Source organism: Watersipora subatra, chromosome 11 (genome assembly GCF_963576615.1).
Source record: "Watersipora subatra chromosome 11, tzWatSuba1.1, whole genome shotgun sequence".
Lineage (NCBI taxonomy): Eukaryota > Metazoa > Bryozoa > Gymnolaemata > Cheilostomatida > Watersiporidae > Watersipora > Watersipora subatra.
The window spans coordinates 2,333,250-2,356,447 of record NC_088718.1 but is presented as its reverse complement, the minus strand read 5'-3'; the positions used below and the strand labels follow the sequence as shown (position 1 = coordinate 2,356,447).

Genomic DNA, 23,198 nt, shown 5'->3' with positions numbered 1-23,198 from the left:
TGGGCCGGTTGCTTTTAGACAAGCAAATATGTTGGTCATTTTTATTGTTTATTAAAGCAGGTTTTATTGCTCTGCCTAAAAAAAAAAGAAACTGCACGGCGATTTGCTCTGATCAATTTGCTCTGATCGGTTGTCGCATCTAAGCAATCGTTTGCACATTAAACGACTCCAAACTGCAATTTGTGACTGTGTTACCACCAATTATGTGTAAGCTCCCACCAATATTGCTTGCTACATCTGTTATCTGTTGAACTGACACCTTGACAATGTATGCTAGTGCTCTGTGTAAATGTATCGAGCTAATACATAATGGCTGCAATGCTGAGAGCTTGTTTGACAGGCTTCTCTGATATATATATATATCCGCTCCATTCCCCTCAATACTACTGTCATTCTTGTTTAAATCATTACCCTGTAAACTAGAATCAGTTTTAAAGTTTTATTAGCTACACTGCTGTTGCAGCATTTAACTTCGACATAACAATTTGGGGCAGTATCTATCTCAACATGTGAAGTAATCTCCAAAATATGATGTTCACCATTCTTAAAATAGTAGCAGTTTGTAAATATAAGTAAGAAATATGGTAAACTTTTAAAAATATTTGTAAAGTAAACAAAGTATTTTAACTATGTCTCCTCTAAGCTACAGCAATTTATGCTGCATATTTTTATCACTTCATCACTGAGCACATTGCTGAGCCTACTCTTGCTAAGGTAAAGTAACAATGAAACCTCTCTACCGGTTGTCATGTTATTTATTTATTTTTTACATATAATTCAAGTTTTTACATACAGGTTTTTACGTTGTTATCTATAATGCAATTGTTTTAATATTAATAAGAAATATTTATTGTTGTTGCCTGAGTTTGGGAATAAATTAAGTGAAAACCAATGTATGCTTATAAGAATATGAACGCCGACATTAGTGATTTGGACATACAGTGGAACCGCGGTTCTCGAACATAATTCGTTCCAGAAGGTTCTTTGAAAACCGAGTTCAAGATCCGAAACAAATTTTCTCATTAGAATAAATGAATGTAAATTTTAATCCGCTCCAAGACGAGAAAGAAACTTCGGTAAAGTATTTTTTAACATTTTACACCATAAACTGTACTGTATACTGGATACTATAAATAAAACGGGTAGATATAGATCATGTTTAATTTTAATAAAAGGTTTTCTATTTATGATGTTGGAAAAAGAAAACAAAAGCAAACAACTCCGTATGTTTTGCTCTTAAAACATCAAAAACCTTTAAAGTTAAGATACAATACCAAAAATTGCAGAAATTGATAATGAAACAGCAAAAAAATGCAACAGATCAGATACATTACAAATGTAAAAAAAGAGGAAAATATAAACTGCAATGGCACGTTTACTTCACATCTTTGAAGGAAAATCTTCCTCTAAAACAATTTAGGGTAACTTGACTGGAGGGGTTATCTCCCTAGCAAATCTCCACGGTAGAGGAGACGTTATCCCAGATGGTTCGTTCCTTTTTGTAAAGAATTTATGAAGTGTAAATTGCTTCTCCGTTTGTTAACTAATGCTTCCATGCAGTAACCGGAGCTGTTCCAATTCCAATGCGTTTGCTCTGGTTTGGTCGTAAACCGAATTTAGGTTCGAGATCCGAGACGAACAAATCTCAAAATATTTGGTCGAAAACCGAGTTGGTCAAGAACCGAAGCGTTCCACTGTATAAAGGAAATGTCAAAATGGTCAACTTTGTAAGCTAACATTAGACTGCTGAATCAATGTTTGTTTGAGAGATGTATTATTAATGATTCCGCAATTAGAATAGAGGCAGTGAGAATATATAATTGTCTACCAATGCTGTGTAGCATCACTAGCATTCTGATTGGGGGTTCACAGCTGCCTGGTACTATGACTAACACTTGAAGCGCAAAACCTTTATTCCACGAAAACAAAGTACTCAGGTGTGGGGTTATTAGCAAACTTTGAGTCCCTTTCATTATGTTTTTTTATTCATTACTGGTGCCTTTCGAGGCATTGTTCATAAAGATAAGCAGTTGGGATACGCAAGGGGCTTTCAGATTCTAACTGCACGCTCCTCACAATTGTAAGAAAATTATAGTAATTTGTGTCAAAACTAGTGTACACAAGGGTATGGGACAACTGAGTAAGACAGGGTTTCCCACGATGCATCATTAAAACAACGGTCTGAAATCTTTATAAATAGTTAAATATTGGTAGACTGAAATAGTGGGACTTGCAGCAAATGCATTCAATGGGTGCTAAAGTTGTTTTATTGGGTTTATTCAGCGAGGCATCGAAAGTAATTACCATCATATCTGCCAAATTTTAGTAATAGTAGTGTATAGAGGATAACTCCAAATTTAGGGGTGTGTAAATGACTATTTAAGAGCTTATCATGTACCTCATATCGTGATAGATATTCTAATTATTATTTGACTGTGAATAACTTTTAAGACGTAACCTGAAATCTTTATAAAATATAAATAGTTTGATATTTGTAGGTTATAATAACTGGATGCATTACTTATGACAAACGTGTTTGATGTATGCTGAAATGTTTCATTTGAATTGTTTTTGGGTCATTGAATAGCGTCGGTTGCATATCGTTAAAAGTTGTATGCACATGCAGAAGATTACTCCAAGATTATGAGTGCACGTACTAAACAAATGCTTATTGGCACCTAGCTATTTTGTTTTGTGTATGCTTCTAGGGAATCTAAAAGTGTCTCCGATTTTCAAAAGCATCTGCAGACACCGCTTTGGTATGAGTAGCTAAAACTATTTTCGCTTTGTCCTTTGGTAGGCTTTCCAAGTATTCCATTAACTCTTTTTATTAAATATCTCATTGCACATTAGTCTCTTTTATAACATTTCATTAGTCATTAAAGTTTCTTCACATTCCTTAGTTTTTATTTCATTAAAGGTTCACTTGCAACAAAATTCACAATACAGTTATTTGATATCAAAAGATTCACCATGTTTTACTCTCCTGTGTTGTAGGTGCAAAATATGTGGAAATGTGATTACAAGCTCTTAAAAGCTAAAAAACAAACAGTTAATCGCAGCCACACGAGACCGCCGTAGATTAGAATCTCTTTCCAAAACGGCTCAAACGGGACATAGTTGTACACGATGGTTTCTGTTTACACTTTCACGCAACCTCATTCGTCGAAATATTTTCACAAATATACTTCACGTATTCAATAAAACTATGTCTATTGTTTTTACGCGTCTGTTTTATCGTCATTGTAATGCTGTCACTTTTAGCAGTGATATCTTATAACTTACCATAAAAATTCATTTAATTTTTTAACTTTACCTCGAAGGAGGTAAGGTTAAAAATTTTTATCATTGTCTGATAATCATGACGAGCCTGTTGGTCATCTGTGATAATCGAAAAGTGCTGCAAAAATTATTTTCGAAGTATTAGGTCACATGATCAGATTACGACTTGACGATTAGTTCAAGCCGAAACAAAACTGTAAAGTAGCGAGCATCTATATTTGATACGTGGTCTTTGGTAAAACCTGAAGTGTTTGTCGTAAACTAGTGCTACGAGAAGTTTTATATTGAGCTTTTTATTGGCCTTTCAATTCACGTGAGAACATCACGTGACAAGACAATGACCAAACTGTCATGGCTACGTCAGAGAAATAAACGGATTTCAATCTATGGCGGCTTTTCGTTTTTGAGCTTTTAAGAGCTTGTAATCACATTTCCACATATTTGGGACCTACGACACAACAGAGTAAGACATGGTGAATCTTTTGATACCAAATAACTGTAATGTGAATTTTGTTGCAAGTCAACCTTTAAGTTACTGGCTGTGAGGTCGCATACCATCTCTCAGCCTACCATCTCTTAGCATACCATCTCTCAGCATACCATCTCTCAGCATACCGTCTCTCAGTATACCGTCTCTCAGTATACCGTCTCTCAGCCTACCGTCTCTCAGCCTACCATCTCTCAGCGTACCGTCTCTCAGCGTACCGTCTCTCAGCGTACGGTCTCTCAGCGTACCATCTCTCGGCATACCATCTCTCAGCGCATCGTCTCTCAGCGTTCCGTCTCTCAGCGTACCGTCTCTCGGCGTACCATCTCTCAGTGTACCGTCTCTCAGTGTACCATCTTTCAGCGTACCGTCTCTCAGCGTACCATCTCTCAGCGCACCATCTCTCAGTGTACCGTCTCTCAGTATACCATGTCTCAGCATACCATCTCTCAGCGTACCATCTCGCAGCATACCATCTCTCAGCGTACCGTCTCGCAGCGTACCGTCTCTCAGCGTACCGTCTCAGCGTACCGTCTCAGCGTACCGTCTCTCAGCGTACCGTCTCTCAGTATACCATGTCTCAGCATACCGTCTCTCAGCGTACCAGCTCGCAGCGTACCATCTCTCAGCGTACCGTCTCTCAGCGTACCATCTCTCAGTATACCATCTCTCAGGAACAGCGGTCCGCTATTGGTCAATCATAGTGTCTCAACCTAGCACACATGGATTGCAATCGATTATAGCTGTCACTGTCAGCACGACTAGTGATTTCCCCTTTAAATTTGGTTTGCAATCAGTTTCCTGTAGTTTTGACGACGGAACCCGCTGTATTAAAGGATAGCTAGCATGCAGGCTCTTTTATCATACATGAAAAACTCACTTCGAACTGACTTGGCGTATGCTGAATACATATGGCTGTATTGTTATAGGTAGTCATACCTCTAGTTGGACTTCAATCTATCTCAATATCTGCTTAATATGTTAAAGTAGTCACATGTTAAAGTAGTGACTGCCATATGAAATACATTGTATTTTGTTTCATTCATTTCACAGCCCAAAAACCGAAACAACCTAAACTACATGCATTGTATAAAAAACTGTTAGTACCTAAATGTAAAAAATGAATTTTAGTTGAAAATCTAAATCGTAAAGTACTAATCAACAAAGTGAGGTTTGTAATGGTATCTTATCGATGGGAGGTATGAATGAAAGTATAGGCTTGGCAATGTACAGATTTGGGGTAGAGGTAGAATTTCCTTATAGGCCCAAGTTTAATCACTGTTTGAACCACTATTCAAGTTCACACAAAGTTTTGTTTCTCAAAATTGCTGCTGGTGATCTGTACAGGAAACAAGGGCTGCTGCCGAAGCGTGTAAGAATGGGATAGATGGAACTGAGCTCCAGAATCGCTGCCTCCGAGTGCGCTATGCCACACACTCGGCAGCTCTGAAGGTCAAGCAGCTTTCACCTCATTGTACGAATGAGGCCCTTGAGCAAGCCTTCTCTATCTTTGGAGAGGTAATAATGTTGCATTTCGCCTCTATTATTATTATTATCATTCTATTATAATCAGTGAGCTTCTGTGGAGCTCTTCCGATATTAGGAAACTTTGAAAACAAAAAATCTTCTATGTTCTCCACGGTTTGAATACCATAGAAAAATGGATGATCTACCTGACCATCTGTTACATTCCTACTTCTTTAAAAATCCACGACACCTCATACCAAACACCAACACCTTGCAAATTTACATTATGTAAATTGTGAATAGCTTTTTCTTTCAATACACATAATTTACTTTACTGTATTTTGTTTTTTTTTTCTCGTAATCCAATTAGTTCTAAACATTGGCTGGAGTAAATTAAGTTTATATCAGTCTTTCCATCAGATAGAGCCAATAGGCTCTAAGTTGTTCAACTCAATGCTGCACATTATAGTGTGGATTCAGCGAATTTAGGTACTCCGATTAACAGCCAGTCCCAAAGAACTAAGGCTATGTATTTATAGATTTCAGGCTTTACTGGAGATTGAATGTGTTATTATGTGGAATCAAGGACAAAGTTTTGTCTGTCATTTGCTAGACTGGTTGATCCTTTCTTTTATAGTTTGGAATGTTATGTAATAGTTAGTGTTGCTCAAAAAAATAGGCATTCAATATCTTAGAAGTAGATAGTGGTTTTTTGTGTTATCATAGAACATCTTTGTGTCACGATGCCTTACGATAGCCTACTAAAGGTATTAATGTATGTGTCTTATGTGGAATTTCATGACCTAATGTGTTAAGTAGTGCAGATAACTCCATCTGAAATTTCTTAATTTTAAAGCCTGGTTTCCATATGATAGCGCAATGATCATGCGCGGCCAGTGATCGTGCGCAATGCATTTCTTGGGCTGCCATGCAGTGTTTCCATAGCACGCGTAGGCGCCATGCATGCATTGGACATGGTGGGTAATTTCCTTACTTTTTCGTACGGGAGACTAATTTTCTCCGAAAATCAGCCTTCCATTGCGACCTTGCGCTGTCATATGAAAACCAGGCTTACTCTTTCGTACGGGTAACCGATTTCTTCGGAAAACAGCTCTCCGTTTGAATTGTGGGATAGGTTGAAAGTTGAAAAGTTCGAGCGGTGTATTGTGGGATACATCATCGCGCGCACCCGACGCAAGGATCCATTCTTTTGGATCCTTGCGATCAGCGTACGTACGTCTTGTGTTGACGTTTCCACATCACAGCTGGCCTACACACGACGTCGTGCGCCTTGTTGCGCGCCTCGCGCTGTGATATGGAAACCAGGCTTTAGACACCTATGCTAGTGTAAGATGACATTGAATGTTAAAATTCTGAGTTGCAATGCTTAAAGAATGCTGGTCCACGAAACTTAGTCAATTAGTACTTAATTCTGCTACATGACATATTCAATGACATGGATTTTATGAAATGATTATTTTATTCGATATCAACTTAAGCCCGAAATCTGTAAAAAGATATTTCTCTAGCTTTTGACAATTGTTTGTTTATTGTGAGTGTTGGCATCTGAATGATTCAACCATAAGCCCATAAAGAATTCTACTCATTAAGAATTCCCCTTTTTTAATTGGTATTTGCAGTTTATAATATTTGTTGATGTTAGACAGTTTTTCATTGAAAAGCCCGAGTACTACTAGTGTGTAGGTGAGGGAATTACAAAGTACTCCATAAGTAGCTTACTTCGGATCAACCATAGATATATAAACCTATGGGTTTATATATCTATGGGATCAACACTGTTGTGTATCAAGTGTTGGTTCATACAAGTGTATAGATTTTGTCACATTGAAGCTTTTTAAGGGTATTCATATGGCTGTATCTTCCATGCAGTTCTGGTAATGCTGATTGATCAACTGTAGTTTCGATCTTCCTTAATTTGTCAAAGGTTGGCTGATATAGCGTTACCAAGGTGATGGTTGGTGTTATCAGGTTGAGAGGGCAGTCATTGTGGTTGATGACAGGGGTAAATCTCAAGGAACAGGAATCGTTGAGTTTGCTCGTAGGTCAGCGTTCTCCAAGGCGCTGGACATGATCACCCATGGAGTCTTTCTCGTCTCAAAGTAAGTTACGTTACTCGGCTTGTTTGTTCAATTCACACTACAGCTGTAGTGGGTCATAGCATCCACAGCTATAGGAGTTGTGGGCACCTTGATGTAATACATGCTTGCACCTGTATTGCTGTCGATGTAATTGCTGCTCCACTAAGCAGTCACAGAGCGAGACTCATGGTACTTGTGTGTTTTATTTATATAGTGTTATTGCCATGCTGCTCTGAAGACTTGACCATGCTGTAGAATAAATATACAATTATTTTAAGTTATTGAATTTGCTGGTGCTACAAGTATCATTATACACTTCGGTCTCTAAAGCTGATTTTAGTTCGTACTATTGTTGAATATCAGGCATAAAGAGGTTGAACCTCGGTTCCATGAAATTGCTAAATTAAGCAATTCATCAAATACATCGGAGCCTCTACCAACAAAAATATGAAACAAACAAACTAAAAAAAAGGTTTTTCATAAGTCGGAGCATTAGATGTTTCATAACTCTGAACTTTCCTATGTAGTCTTTCGTGAGTAGAGGTTCTACTGTATTTGTATAATATGAATAAGTCAATACAGGGTTATTCCATGTTTTATTTTTACTATTTTGGATAGCCTGGCTTGACAAACTTATTTTTGCGGAGTTGTTCCCCCGTTGAGCGGGGCGAGCAATACAACAACTTGTTACAAGACGCACTGCACTTGATGCATCAACTGTCAACTGCACTGAAAGGGAGTTGTTCTCTTCCGTCTATGCGGCTTGGCTGCGATGTTATGTCGATCGCTCCATTGGTAATCATAACGGATTTCGCGCAGAAATTTATGTAAGAAAAAAATAAGATACAAACGTTTAACCAGAGACCAGTCTCTGCAGTAAACTTTAGTAGAACTAAGCCAGACGGGACTAACAGTGTGAAGTTGTAGTTAGTCTGTTAGGCACGGCACAGTATTTCAACTGTAACTTATTTTTTGGCCCGATAATCGATGGATAAGTAATTTTTATCATTGGCAGCCATGTTGTAGGCCATGAGAATGATAATGCATAATTTGTTTATTTGATTACTTCAGGTCGATGCGACCAGTTTGTGTGGAACCTCTCGACCAGAAGGACGAGGAAGATGGACTCCCTGAGAAATATGTGCTGAAGACAGGTGACTGGCAAGAGTAAGTACTCTAGTGTTCACCATCTGTAAGATGGATTTACGTGCGGCGAGTTGGATACACAGCTTTTATAGTCTACTAGTATTCTGGTAGTCTGGTGTGCTGTGAGAGACCGTCAGGTGTGCCATGAGAGATGGTCAGGTGTGCCATGAGATATGGTCAGGTGTGCTGTGAGAGATGGTCAGGTGTGCCGTGAGAGATGGTCAGGTGTGCCATGAGAGATGGTCAGGTGTGTCGTGAGAGATGGTCAGGTGTGCCGTGAGAGATGGTCAGGTGTGTCGTGAGAGTTGGTCAGGTGCGCCGTGAGAGATGGTCAGGTGTGCCATGAGATATGGTCAGGTGTGCCGTGAGAGATGGTCAGGTGTGTCGTGAGAGATGGTCAGGTGCACCATGAGAGATTGTCAGGTGTGCCATGAGATATGGTCAGGTGTGCCATGAGAGATGGTCAGGTGTGCCATGAGAGATGGTCAGGTGTGCCATGAGAGATGGTCAGGTGTGCCATGAGAGATCGTCAGGTGTGCCATGAGAGATCGTCAGGTGTGCCATGAGAGATGGTCAGGTGTGTCGTGAGAGATGGTCAGGTGTGTCGTGAGAAATGGTCAGGTGTGCCATGAGAGATGGTCAGGTGTGTCGTGAGAGATGATCAGGTGTGTCGTGAGAGATGGTCAGGTGCGCCATGAGAGATGGTCAGGTGTGTCGTGAGAGATGATCAGGTGTGTCGCGAGAGATCGTCAGGTGTGCCCTGAGAGATCGTCAGGTGTGCCGTGAGAGATGGTCAGGTGGGCCGTGATAGATGGTCAGGTGTGCCATGAGAGATGGTCAGGCGTAATAAATAACGACTAATATTATTCCAAGTAGTGTCAAGGCAGTTAGTTGGTGCAAGTGGTAGAGTGTTGCAAGTGGTATGAATGGTCTACCAAACTGAAAGTTGTGAGTTTGAATCCTGTTGGAAGCAATCATTTTCCTAACTTTTTAAGCATGACTTCGGACAGACGAACAGAATCCGCTCTTAATATATTGAAAACTACTGAATGCCCGGGTAATAAAAGCAGTTTTTGCACAGAAAACTTATTTTTGTTAAACATATACAGCATTTACCGTTCTAACTTTCAAATGAAGGTGCTTGTTTATTTCTGTATAATCATATTTTATATATTCTCTTATTATACTGAAGATTAAAATTAATATATCTATCATATAGTTTTTTTATAGACTAATGTCTTTAATTTTTATGAAGACATAACCATCAAGATCATCTCTTTTCAAAGATACCTTTATGTTGTCTCCAGTCATTCAAATTGCGATTCGCATTAAATTTTATTCTGATAAGATTCCGCAATTAGCTATTAGGTTGTAGGTTTATTCATTAGTTTTGTTTCCAGTTCATTTGCTATTCTGTATTTTATCAAACAAACCATAGGCTGCGCTTATTTTTATATCGTTCCTTTCTCCGATCTCCCTTCTCCTTTGTCAATTCAGTTTGCTTATGTAAATCCAGAAATATTTACACTCTTTTCGTCAGTGTCTGTCAGAAAACAAAGTGAATAGGCCAACGTGGCATCTATGAATGGTCCAACAAGTAGTGTTCACATATTTGTTGATTATTAACTGTTGACAGGGAGATGTCAGTAGGACCACGTGTGGCAGAGGTGGGTAGTTATGAATACAAGGTGGGCATGAAATGGAAGGAGCTTGACAACATTGAAGCTGAGAAAAAACAAGCTCTCCAGGTTGGAATTTTTTTGGATGTCTTTCTTTGTATAAGACCACCTTTTTAGTATGTCCTTCTTTGTATGAGACCACATTTTAATATGTCCCTGGTATATGACCACCTTTTTTTATTATCATGTTGATCTTCTTGATAAAACATGTCCTGTTGTGGTATAACATTGCCTTTTCAATGTTTTACCATCCTTCTTGGTATATTACCCATCTTTCTAGTAGAATAGTGACATTTTCAGTCTAACTCTTTCCTTGTCAGTATAATAGCGCTTTAGTGCCGGCCTTTTTTCTGCAATGCTATCCTATATGGTCGGTATAGTGTCATCTTTCCTCATGCAACACTCTACAGAGAAACTTCTACTTACTATTGCGTTGACATGTAAATTTATTTGTCCAACATATGATGCAAAACTCAAACAAATATTTAACTCCACATTTGAGATGATGTTTGAAATATGACAGCCAAGGATTTTGAAATGAGATAGTTTTGTAATAGTAAGTTCAGATAAAGATTAGAAAGTAAAAGTAAAAATTAAAATGAAGTCACGTTAAAATATGAAAATAAACCAAAGTGGTTTATTGCTGATTAAGTCTAAGTGAGAATAAGTAAGCCCACAGATCTTTATTACCACCTTTACCTACGCATTGTCTACTTTACCTACGCATTGTCTGTGCCTCGCTTCAACTTGCCTACATTTCTGTTCACTTGTCTCTGTGGTAAAGTAACAGTGAAGACTTTTATGGACTTATTTTTATATCTCTTATTCGATGCAATTTATTAAGTATTTACTAAAGATTGACAAACCTTTGGACTGGGAAATGAATCAAATGACTTGAGTATATCCTGTATTTGTCTTTGTATTTTTTTACGGTTGTAACTTATGGATCAAGTTTGAAAATGAAAATACCCATTTGGAGATTCCACGAATGTAACAATAGTTCTTCTTAATTGCAGCAGAATTTGTGGCTGACCACCTTTTGATACTGAATGTTTTTATTAGCTCTTATATGACTATGTGACTAGCTCTGTAGGCCCAGTGTAGATAGAAATAGTCCATGAGCAGCAGTTCATAATGACCTCTGAACTCTCCGTTGACAAAATGCAATTAACAATCTGATACTGGATACATGATGTATGATACAATATAGACTGGATATATAATGTATGATACAATATAGACTGGATACATGATGTATGATACAATATAGACTATGTATAATTATTAGAAGAAATATAGATGGTGAAAATGGCACACTTTAAAAAGTAATACAGGAATTCTAATCCCACGACTAAACGAGTGGGAGCGAAGTTTGAGAGTTTTTATGATAAATGCATGTGCACACAACTTACGAAAATTATTCATCAACATTGAGACGAACCCTTGTTGTGAAATCTCATCAACAAATTTAACCATCGTTTTGTAGAGTCGTTAAGGTATAATAACGATACAAAACACATATAAACCTATTTAAATATGTTACCAAGTCTCTGTAAACTGTTGGCATTATCTTAAAACTTACCCATCTGATCGGATTATACACAAATAGACAGATCAATTTGGACGAAAATCGCCACGAAATGCTTGAAAAGCTTGGTTTAATAAAAGTTAAGACCGGCCTACGATACGCCAATAAAGCCGTGCGACAGATAGTAGAACTATTTAGCAGTGCGCATTTCACGAGAAAACCGTGCTCATTTCACCAGTCTATGGCATTGTTTACTTGTAATCGAATTTATTCAAAGGTTTCTGTAATAAATGTAGACCGTTTGAGGTGTAGGCCGATTTACAGGTACAAAATTGTGGTACACAGTTTATCAGCCTATGTTTTTTGTCCAATCACCGAAGGTTTCATTATTTAAAACGTTAACCGAAATTCTTTACAACTTATGTACAAGCTAGGGCCGAACTACTACGCCCCTCTATGAAGAGAACATTTTTTATTTTGCTGCAGTTTGCAGAAAACTTTCAGACGCGTGATTGCTCATACTTGCTTTCTGTTAAAGATCGCTATCAAAACCATTCTACATTCAACGCAACCAACTTTCAAACTGTGTATAGTACACAGTAGCTTGCCATTTTACTTCTAATTTTGCATTTCAGAGTTATAATAAACATATTTCCTTATCGTTGTTAAAATACATACAATACAGTAGGTTAGGCCTACAGCTTAAATTAATTTTTTTTTTATCGTTGTCAAACAGGTTTGAGATAGTAGTAGATTAGGTGTGATTATTTGTGTGATTAGGTGTGATTTATTATTGTATTAAACCAAGCTTTTCAAGCTATTTCTAGAACATTTCTATTTCAAACAAGTCTCATTTACACTATACTTTGTCAATTCCTGCTAAGAACTACTTTTTCAACAACCAACAATACCCTTTTTTTTCCATTATTACTTTGGTCGTGGGCTGTATGACAGTGGAATTTCTAGTATTATATATAGCTGTATTATAATACAGTGCACCCTCGAGATACGATTACCCTGATATACGATTTTTTCACCTTACGAAGTCAAACATTGTGATATCTTCACCTCGCTATACGAATTTTATTTCACCATACGAATTTGAGAAAAGTTTCGCCCGAGTTAAAATTTGGCCGACGGTGTGCTCATAACACACGTCGAAATAAAAAAGACGCCGAAATATGGTTTGCCGAAAACATTCTTAGAACGTTTAGAAGAGACACGATGATCGACTTCTCTCATATCCGCGTGGAAAATTTCGTGTAAAATGCGCAAGCGAGAGCAAATATTCATTTGTAGCGTTATTATACCTTTTACTATAAACTTTTAAGTCAGCATACGTATATAACTACAAGTATCTACATTTAATTCGTTATCAATGGAATCTGAGACCGATACAAACTTTACAAAACGAAGGAAAATTGATTTCTATGTCAACAAAGTTTGATGTCGTAAATAAGAAGAAGGGACCCGTATTATCAACATTGCCAAGGAATATGATCGCAACCAATCAACATTTGCAATTATTATTAAAACAAGAACTCCATTAAAGCAAGCACAAGAAAGAGCTTCCGACTGAAGATTTGAATGAGCTAGGTCATGCACGCGATCAGCATACAAAAAGAGCAACCATTTAGTAAAGGCGAGGATGTAGAAGATACAGGACACCCCGCATTCGCAGAAATATTTTATGTGTTTAATTTACTGATGTGGACTGGTACATTAAAACAATGCATGTATAATATATATTATTTATCTCTTGCGTGGCATGTTTTTCATATTTTATTTGTTTCCTTTTGATTTTATGTTTATTCTCTTGTTTAACCATTCTTTGCATATGGGCTTGTTATCTTCTACGTGAATACAATTCATCGTATGTATGTATGTATGTATGTAACGCATATAACTAGCTGCTCGGGATAGTTGACGCATCCACATTACTTTCTGAAACTTGCTAAAGCCCTGTCCCCCCATAGGGTATAAATACGTACAAACTTTGTATGTATGGTTACATTGATTCTTGTGCACATTTCATACAAGACAAACTACTGTACCACATTTTCTGGATCCTTTTACAAGCGCTAGCTAGCAATTTTCTCGTAGAAAAGGTAGAAGAATTGGACAGGAATGGACAACTTCTTTTAGCCTGCTAAAAAATTCCAATTCATTACGTTTTAAATTTATTTTCAAGTGTACAGCACCATAATTAGCATTGATACGCTTTTGCCTCATCTCTGCTTTACTCGCTACATGTACCAGCTAAAGCCACGTTACTCCAAAGGTATGTACGTCCTGTGTAGAAAATAAAATTTTATTTTTCTTTTCGGTAGCCATTAAATGGTCAAGTGTGCGAGGTGCCGCTTTCTATAACTGCATCGCTCGGCCTTATTGATTTAGGTTGAAAAGGGTTCCAAACAGATAGGCTAAAGTTTATAGTGAAAGTGAAGATAAGAACTGCTGAAGGATAAAATTTCGTGATAAAAAGTTGATACATACTGAAACTTAGTTTTAAGTGTAGGTTTAGCAAGCTAAACTTACTTGAAGTGAATTCAAAGTTTATGTTATGCGTACCTTATGAAGGTGAGAACTCCTTACCGTACGTACTGCATTTGGTACACACATTATAATTTTGCGTTTTATTGCAGATCATAACCATTAAAATACACTAAATACAATACAGTTACTGTAGGTAACCATAATTACTAAAGTTAACATACTATTTTGTTGCTAATTGTCAATATGTACACATCTTTGGAAAAAAAATTGACGATTTTTACCAGGAGGTGTTTGCATTGTTTAATTACAATGGTCTCTATACCCCGATATACGAATTTTTCACCATACGATGCCAACCCTGGAACGAATTAACATCGTATCTCGAGGGTGCACTGTAGTTGTAAGTGTGCATAAGTATAAGTTGTACAGGAAACGCTCCTATAACGTAAACCTTCCACGTAAATTCCATATAACGTAAAGGGTCAAGTCGGTAAAGGTTATTAAATTCGATCTGAATGATGAGAGCTCCATTTTTATTCTTACAAATTGTTTTCTCTCTTGTCACACTTGCGAGAGAAAACGACATATGGGGATATTTATTATATATATTTTTTACTTTATTTCAGACATAAAAAATTTCGGTTCATTTTTTGCAGCATAGACCTTGCTGTAGGGAAAACAGTGAAAAAAATGTTAAGTTGACATTGAAACTGTGTGTTCCCCTTAACTTAATATAAAGTTACCGTAATCATGAACCTTAAACCAAGTGAAAATGATAAGAAAAAAGTTGAAAAGTTGTCGGTACAAACCAGTAATACCATATTTGCTGTACAGCCATTAAATTGAAAAGTTAAAGTTCGGTTTTTATAATTGGAGGGGCCAAAGGGGAGAGTTTGAGAAGATCCTGGAATGGATTAGGCTATTTACATCCAATTTTGTATGTTTAACATAAAATCCCTCCAACGTAAACGTTCACAGAGCATTATTTACATGAAAAGGTTGTCTACTGTATACCTCTTTCAACAAAGAGTATCTCCACAATTAAACTGTTGCTAGACTGATGCTAATAAAGTGTTTTGGTTGCCGTAGGATGAGATGGCTCAGAAGAGACTCGAGATGGAGTTTGAAGTAGAAGCATTAATACATGAGCACAAAGCGAACCTTCTCAGACAGGATATGATGCGACGACAAGCTGAGTTGAATGCACTCGAAGCTCAAAGGCGCCAGAGAGAAGAGCAGAAACTCCAAGAGTTGGAGGTGGGTCTGACGGTGTTACCATCGTTTTGATTAGAAGTTGTAACATGATCTCTATTATGAGGTAAGCTCATGTGCAGCATGTTTCCATCTTCTCTGCATGTTGCCTCTACACAAGAGATCTAGTAGTTTCAGGTTCTTCTCTCATTCAGGCCACAAGCACCCGAGCCATATGACAATGCAAGCTTCAGAAATTTTAGGTGTTTTAGGGCGGTTTTAGCATTAAAATACATATGCTTTAACCTACATATGTTTTAACATACCTATGCTACAGCAACACTCGTAATCGTCTGCATTCTGTTTGAGCGCATGATGTAATTGTGAGAATGGGGATGAGTTGATGAGGATGAGTTAAAGTCAGATTAATGTTGTCACTACCAGAGTTGTTGTTGTTCTGCTACATAGTGTTACTAGGACTACGCTCAGACTTGTGTATAAAATGCACTTTAACTTTTGGTGTCGACTCATGTTGCTATATTCCATTTCAACCTTCCTTTAGATGCGACGAATGCAACTAAACCAACAGGGCAGGGAGATCGGAGGTCCTAGAGAGATCGGTGGACCAAGAGAACTGGGTGGACCAAGAGAACTGGGTGGTCCGAGAGAACTGGGTGGCCCAAGAGAACTAGGTGGCCCAAGAGATTTGGCTCAAGCAAGAGATGTTGGGAGTCGTATGCCCCCACCAAATCCACCTTCTCTAATGGCAGTCCGTGGATTCCCGCCGAGTCAGGCAGAACAGGAGCAAATTCTTCATGTATGTTGACATGGTGTGCTGTTCACCTTCTTGGCAATAATGACTTGGGCAGGTTATATATACAAGTTAGTTAGTTGTCGTGAATCATAAATGGAAGTATGGGTAAGCTACTAATCGATGATTCTTTACTGCAGCCATCACTATTTGTAGGTAGCCTTTGTTGACCTTCAAAACGTCAACAATATCCAGTCTGCAAATACTCAAGTATTGTAGATTTGCTTTATTAATATTGTCACATATGGCTTACTGACATGAAATTCTTTTTCCTGTCAGCTAGTGCGTTCATAGTAAAGCTATAACCTTTTGAAGTCGTCGCTCTCTCCCTTATTTGCAGCAGCAGCAGCTGAGAGAGAGGCAGCAACAGCAGCAAATGAGGGAGCATCAGCAGCTGAGAGAAAGGCAGCAACAGCAGGTGTTTAGAGATATGCAACAAGGCGCTGTCGGAGCACAGCCTGGTCGGCCTCTTGCTGCCCCACCTCGACCACCAAATCAGCTGGGTAAGTCTGAGAACTACTCATAAAGTTAGTGTTAGTCTTGGATGAACTTACACAACATTTTTGTTGATTTTATCTGAAAGTATTGGCATTTTTCTATCATTCGCGATCGTTTTTGATGTTGGAAGTGATCTGACCGGTAAGAAGTTTCAAGATTAAAATTAACAAAACTTAATTGCGGTTAAAACTCTCAGAAGAAAAATATCTGCGAGATGACATCACTAGTCACTGACGTTGCTATAGTTAATATCAGTCATACGCGTCACTGTTCTATCAGTCTCTATGCAATTATAGACATCATAATTGCACTTTTGTTTGATCTGAGCATTTTAACCCCATCAAGTTTTGTCGATTGTAATCTTAAAACATCCTGGCAATCACATCACTTCAAACATCAAAAGCAATCACAAATGATAGAAAAATACCCATACTTTCTGATAAAATTTACTGAAACTTTTATGCAAGTTTATCTTGAACACAACTGCATTTGTACCTGGCATGCACCAGTGTAGCTTTACCATAGTCTGAGCATTATAACAGTGTACAGTATATCATACTCGAACAGTATATCTTATTCTTTGTACAGTATATCTTACTTGTTGTACAGTATATCATACTCGAACAGTATATCTTACTCTTTGTACAGTATATCTTACTCGTTGTACAGTATATCTTACTTTTTGTACAGTATATCTTATTCTTTGTACAGTATATCTCACTCTTTGTACAGTATATCTTACTCTTTGTACAGTATATCCTACTCATTGTACAATATATCTTACTCGTTGTACAGTATATCTTATTCTTTGTACAGTATATCCTACTCATTGTAAAGTATATCTTACTTGTACAGTATATCTTACTCTTTGTACAGTATATCTTACTCTTTGTACAGTATATCTTACTCTTTGTACAGTATATCCTACTCGTTGTACAATATATCCTACTCATTGTACAATATATCTTACTTGTTGTACAGTATATCCTACTCTTTGTACAGTATATCCTACTCATTGTACAGTATATCTTACTCGTTGTACAGTGTATCTTATTCTTTGTACAGTATATCTTACTCGTTGTACAGTATATCTTACTTGTTGTACAGTATATCTTACTCGTTGTACAGTATATCTTACTCTTTGTACAGTATATCTTACTAAGCTAACTGAGAATGTGTAGCAAGTGTATAATCTGAGCTTCCCAATGAGTCCCCTTTTTGTTATCGTTTAGGATCATCTCGTATGGGTAACAGCGGTTTGCTTTCCAAACCTGAAAGACGGGAGTCCTCAAGAGGAAGTGAAGCTGTACCTCAGGTATTATATATCTTACTGAGATTTGATAGGCCGGCCTAAAGGGAAACCAATTTGTTTTCATTATATTAGTTATGCTATACGCACTAGGCGTTGGTAATGTAGATCTGGTTGACAGATTCTTTTTAAAAAGTTAGGTAAAGATATTTCAGTGTCACTCTGGAATGTGTTGAAGACAACTTTGAGATTCATCACTCTACCGTTGATGGAATGATAGCATTGTCATACAACTGAGAGATGAGATTGACCGTATTGCAAGGAGAGAGAATGTTAACCTTGTGGAAAATGTTTGAGTGGATCTTACAACTGAGCTTGGTTGATTTTTAAAATTCAAGTTCTTTAGATGAATGATTAAAATACTTATTCGCCGCTTGTCATAATTCAGATGTTTTGAATGATGGAGCATGTGGCCCTCGGTGGATTTGACACTCGGTTACTATGAAGATATAAACTATATTTACAATAGGTTAAGAGAAGGGAGCAGGCATGAATTAAGTTGTCAGATGAATACCCTTACCACATAACTAAATCAACCGGAGGCTTCCAATAGCGACGAACCGTTTTTGTGATATGACCTTATTTTTTATATGTCCATAGGTTCATGAGTCAGCTGTTGGCTGCCGAGGGGCAACCACCACCTAAATTGACCTTAGTAATGTAAAAAGTCTGTATTAAAACTATTTAGTTCACATATAGCTGAGTGAAGAGGATATAAAATGAATATTAGTATATCATTAAACTAGTATATAGCCTCTTAAACTAGTGTATGTTTGTTAGTCAAGTGAATCGTGAAGTTATATAAACACCGAAGGTTTTTTAGTAAATTGCAGTAACTATGGGATAAAATGTTGATATCACCTGAAATGTAACCGCCGTAGCCTCAAAACGAACCGTGTTCCGAGATATTCACCATCAGTAAGGATGTATATCACTTAGCAGCGGAAGGCTAAGTGATATGCCTCATCGTGTGTGTTTGCTATCAATTCATCGAACATTTACATGCGTTTTCTTGGATCTCGACTGATAATCAAGTCATCTACACAAACAATCATAATTTCATTTGCTTTTTGCATTCTGCATGATTGGCTCATACATATCCTTGTAGTTGAGGAGCATTTGTCTTTTTTACGCCGCTGCGCACAGAGTATTCTCCTATATTAGAGTTACACTAAAGTGTTGGAATAATCAGATGTCTATGTTGGGAAATACTGTTGTTTGTTAGTATGGTGTCGTTATCCTATTTATACAGTGCAAGAATAAGTCCTAAATTCGTTAATTTATTGTCTGCTAAGCTATCATGAACTTATGTTAACATATCCGCGTGCAAAGTTGTTCTTAGAGCAGCATAATTTTAGCACTAATTTTGGCTCCTTTTGGTTTAAAACACCAGGCCCAAAGCGAAATTCGCATCGGTGAAAGTCATCACAATGATACACTTTTTATTGTTAACTTTTGTCCACAACCAGGACATACAGCTATGGGGGTTGGTGCTCTCGGGACAAAGTAGATATCCACATGAACTGTATTATTTTATTTGTTCGTCTGTGAGATTTACAGAGAGCGAGAAACATTTTTGGTATATTTCTGATATCTGCATAAGATTTGTCTCATACGTGCTCCGCTACTGGTAGTATTCTACATTTAATTTTGTTGTGCAATCATGTAAGTGTTAGTAGATAGTAAAATCTAGCGGATATTAATTACTTGCTAAAATATCAGGAACTGCTTTAAAAATATTTTATAATAGTTAATAGATTAAATATTCAGTTTATTTTAGCAAATAAAATGTAACTCCGTCCACAGATATGTCATCAAGGTTGACTTTGATTTAGCGGGGCTGAAAAGTTTGACCAAGCCAAACATCCCTGGCTACATTTTTAAGCTAACATTCATATGAAACCCATCAGTTTCCTGTTGATACCTTCGAACTACTGTTGCATGTAGTCAGTATGAGTTAGGATGAAGTGTTAGCTTTGGACAGTCATCAGTCTTTTCAGCCGCCGCGTGTTCCTTTCAGAGTCGAATTTGTATTATACTAGAACTTGCATTCATCTACAATATCTATTAGCCAGCAATGAATGAAATATTATTGTTGTTAACTTATCCACGGGAGTCTAAAACTTCTGGATGAATTATATTATGCTGACCTTTTGCGCGTATCAGTATTTTGGTGACAAGTTATGGCTTTATTCATCTCATCCGATCTGGGAATTTTAGCCGAAGAGAACTTCCTCTTGGACTTTTCCGATTGCATTCATGATTTTTTATTAAAATAAACCTTCTGTTTTGCAATACTTTAAAATGCATTAAAGCCAAAGAGTTACATGTATTTATTTTACTGTCTTAAACATGCTTGATCAGTATATGCTGAGAAAGTCGTACATACAGCCTTTTACCTCCACAACTTTCCATAATATCGACACAGTCAAAGATTTAAAGTGATACGATTCATTTTACAATTTTTGACAATTTAACTTGACTTGTATATATATATTATTGTGAAGTTAATATTTTAACATGCACTAGGAAGGAGCGGGTAAAAACAGATATAAGTAGATGCACTTCAAGGAATTGTTCCACACTGATGTAATTGTTCTGGAAAGGCTAGACAACTCTTAAGTGTTGTGTTTAATGCAAGTAACTAGTCATGGGTTGATGCAGTATTATTTTGATCAAAATTGGGAGTTTTACAACCCCTACTTATAAGAAGTGGGTTTCCAACATGTTATAGCCTCAGGTCCACAGTCCACTCTTTTATTCTGAGGTTGCTCAGCTATGCATTGTGTATTTTCCTATATCCGTCATGGCAGCTAATTGTGCCTAGGTCAGCATGTGATAGTGTTTATTTTAAACATTGTTCGACAAATGGATAGGAAGCGTTACGCATCTGGTTTTAAAAATAATCAATATTTGAAAGTTTCTTTTTGGATGATGCTATATGATTGTGGGGAGAGATCCCTATTGACCTCTTGACCCTATTGACCTCTGTTCACTTCCCCTGAACTAGCCATAGATTTCGAATTAAGCCGTGCTAATATATTGTTTCATGCTAATTCTACACAGATAGTTGAAATTTATTTTGTTTGCTGTTAAATACTTAGAGTGCATAGTTAAATATTATGACACTGTCGCTGTGATAGTACCACACTGTATGCCACCTGTATTGTTTGGTTAACTTTCAGTGAATGTTTCCTTGAATCAAAAGTGTCAATTATTTTTTCTACAGGATACTGTTCTGTGATGCCTATCTGCTGAAGCAATCAATATTCGAAGCAGTGCGCATCGTATTTGTTTGTTTGGTCATTCAAATTTTCTGAGTAGTTTATAGTAGGTTAGGGGATGCCTGATCAACTCACTGAATTGATAATTGATTGATTTATCTGCGATCATATGAGAATAGTCTGTTAATACTTATACATATAAGATCAATTGTCTGTGATATTGATCCAACTTACAAATTGACTTACTATGTTGCAGCTATCAAAATGAATGTAAAAGCGTTTTTGTTAATGATAGTTGGTATTGTCCATACGAATTTACATCGTTTATAGTCATCTTGGTCAGCATGGTAATAATGAGTGTTGTCGTCTCTTAGCCTGTGGATAGGATCACTCCACATCTTTTTAAAAAGTTATAAACTGAGCATTGCACCTATTTTTTATTCATTTTCTGCACAAATTTTTTACAGTATTTTGCCATTCTATTTACTACACTAGATTTGGATGTAGACCATTACAGGCAGCCATTTTGAAGTTTAAACAGCGAGCAGCTGCCGTCAATAATCCTGCTGAGATCTGGGTTACACAGACACAGCAGAGCACTAAACCTGTATCACCATGTTTATGATAATCTTCTTTATAGCGAGCTAGCCGCTTTGACCAGCCTGCAGCTCCGATGCAGGGCGGGGGTTCGCAAGGGCCCCAAGGAATGCAGCAGAGATCCGGAGCTATACAGCAACAGCCGAGTAGAATGTTTGTTCAGGGGGGTGCAGGCCCGAGCGAGCCTAAACGCTCCAGAAGATTCTAGTTGCATAACATTTTGGGTCATAACAAACCCAGGGTAACATTTCTAGCCAATGAGAATCGAAGTAAGCCATGTGACTGACAAGAAAGTACTAAGTATAAAGAACTGTCATGCTACAACTTATCTGAGATATCAGTTGAGGTGGTCTCAAAATCACCTCCTGGTATCTGTAGACTTGAAGTAGAAGGTTGAGAAAGCACTCTATTTAGCTATTCAATTTACATGTTTTTTTCTGTTGTAAATAATTAACACAAGGATAGTGTATTTGGGTTTTTGAAGCTCCACGGTGCATGAGATTGCACTGAGGGACGACATTTGCTGCACCTCGTCAGCCAGGTCATTTGTATGCATGAACCCTTTAACTGTACATAGTATACGACTCTGTCCTAGCTAGCCTTGTAACACAGTGTTTATATATATATGTATATGGTATACATCACATTTGCCTATGAGCTTAATAGATCTCTGTTAAAATATAGTTATCTTTACTTCGAAGCTTTTCTAAAATAGATTTTTCCGCGGCAGATGTGTACTGAATTGAAGTAGATTATTATATGAGATACTTACTCACTCCACCTTTAAACAATGCCCATTGGCAAGTGTTTTTGTGTCAAGTTGTCTAGCTGATGATTGGCCTCTCTTCATTTAGTATTGGTTTTTAATATTCTTCAATATAGTAGCACTGATGTACAAATACCTTGTTTTAGATTGTCAACTCATTGATTCATTCAGCAGATTTGGTTGCTGGTTTTATTTAGCTTTGTTTTTCTTTGTCAACCTTTTGAGTCAAACTCAATAGTTTTTCTTCAATTCTTAAGATCACATTCAATTCAACTTGGATTCATAATTTCAGCACAAGCTTTTCGGCAAAGTCTGACAGCTATACTACCGTTTGTCGTAGTCAGCTGTTACCAAATCTGGTTGAGCAATTCTTACGAATGATAAAATGGTCACTCAAAGTAGCCAAACCTCGACTTACGAATGGCCGAGCACATTAATTTTATAACATAACTACATAAAATTCTAGCAAATGCTTCACTTAAAACATCAGTTTTCAAAGTCATGAGGAAGAAGCAGGTGATGATTGATAAAGGTTAAAGAGGATTAAAATAAATTACTTTACCTTGCATGAGTTTGTTATAATTTCGCCTGTTCTATTTTCAACCGAGTTATGCCACA

At 37.3% G+C, this 23,198-nt stretch overlaps 1 protein-coding gene across 1 annotated transcript in view; it reads left to right on the top strand.

Moving 5' to 3' along the window:
• Window positions 1-22,713, top strand: part of LOC137408280 (non-POU domain-containing octamer-binding protein-like) — a 36,698-nt gene extending 13,985 nt beyond the window's left edge. Inside the window, exons 4-12 of the mRNA XM_068094737.1 lie at window positions 5,117-5,287; window positions 7,226-7,356; window positions 8,407-8,502; window positions 10,118-10,229; window positions 15,274-15,441; window positions 15,938-16,192; window positions 16,527-16,689; window positions 17,917-17,999; window positions 21,858-22,713. Of these exons, the coding sequence (XP_067950838.1) occupies window positions 5,117-5,287; window positions 7,226-7,356; window positions 8,407-8,502; window positions 10,118-10,229; window positions 15,274-15,441; window positions 15,938-16,192; window positions 16,527-16,689; window positions 17,917-17,999; window positions 21,858-22,022 (1,344 nt within the window). The 3' untranslated portion in view covers window positions 22,023-22,713. The remainder of the gene's footprint in view (window positions 1-5,116; window positions 5,288-7,225; window positions 7,357-8,406; window positions 8,503-10,117; window positions 10,230-15,273; window positions 15,442-15,937; window positions 16,193-16,526; window positions 16,690-17,916; window positions 18,000-21,857) is intronic.
• The last annotated feature ends 485 nt before the right edge of the window (window positions 22,714-23,198 follow it).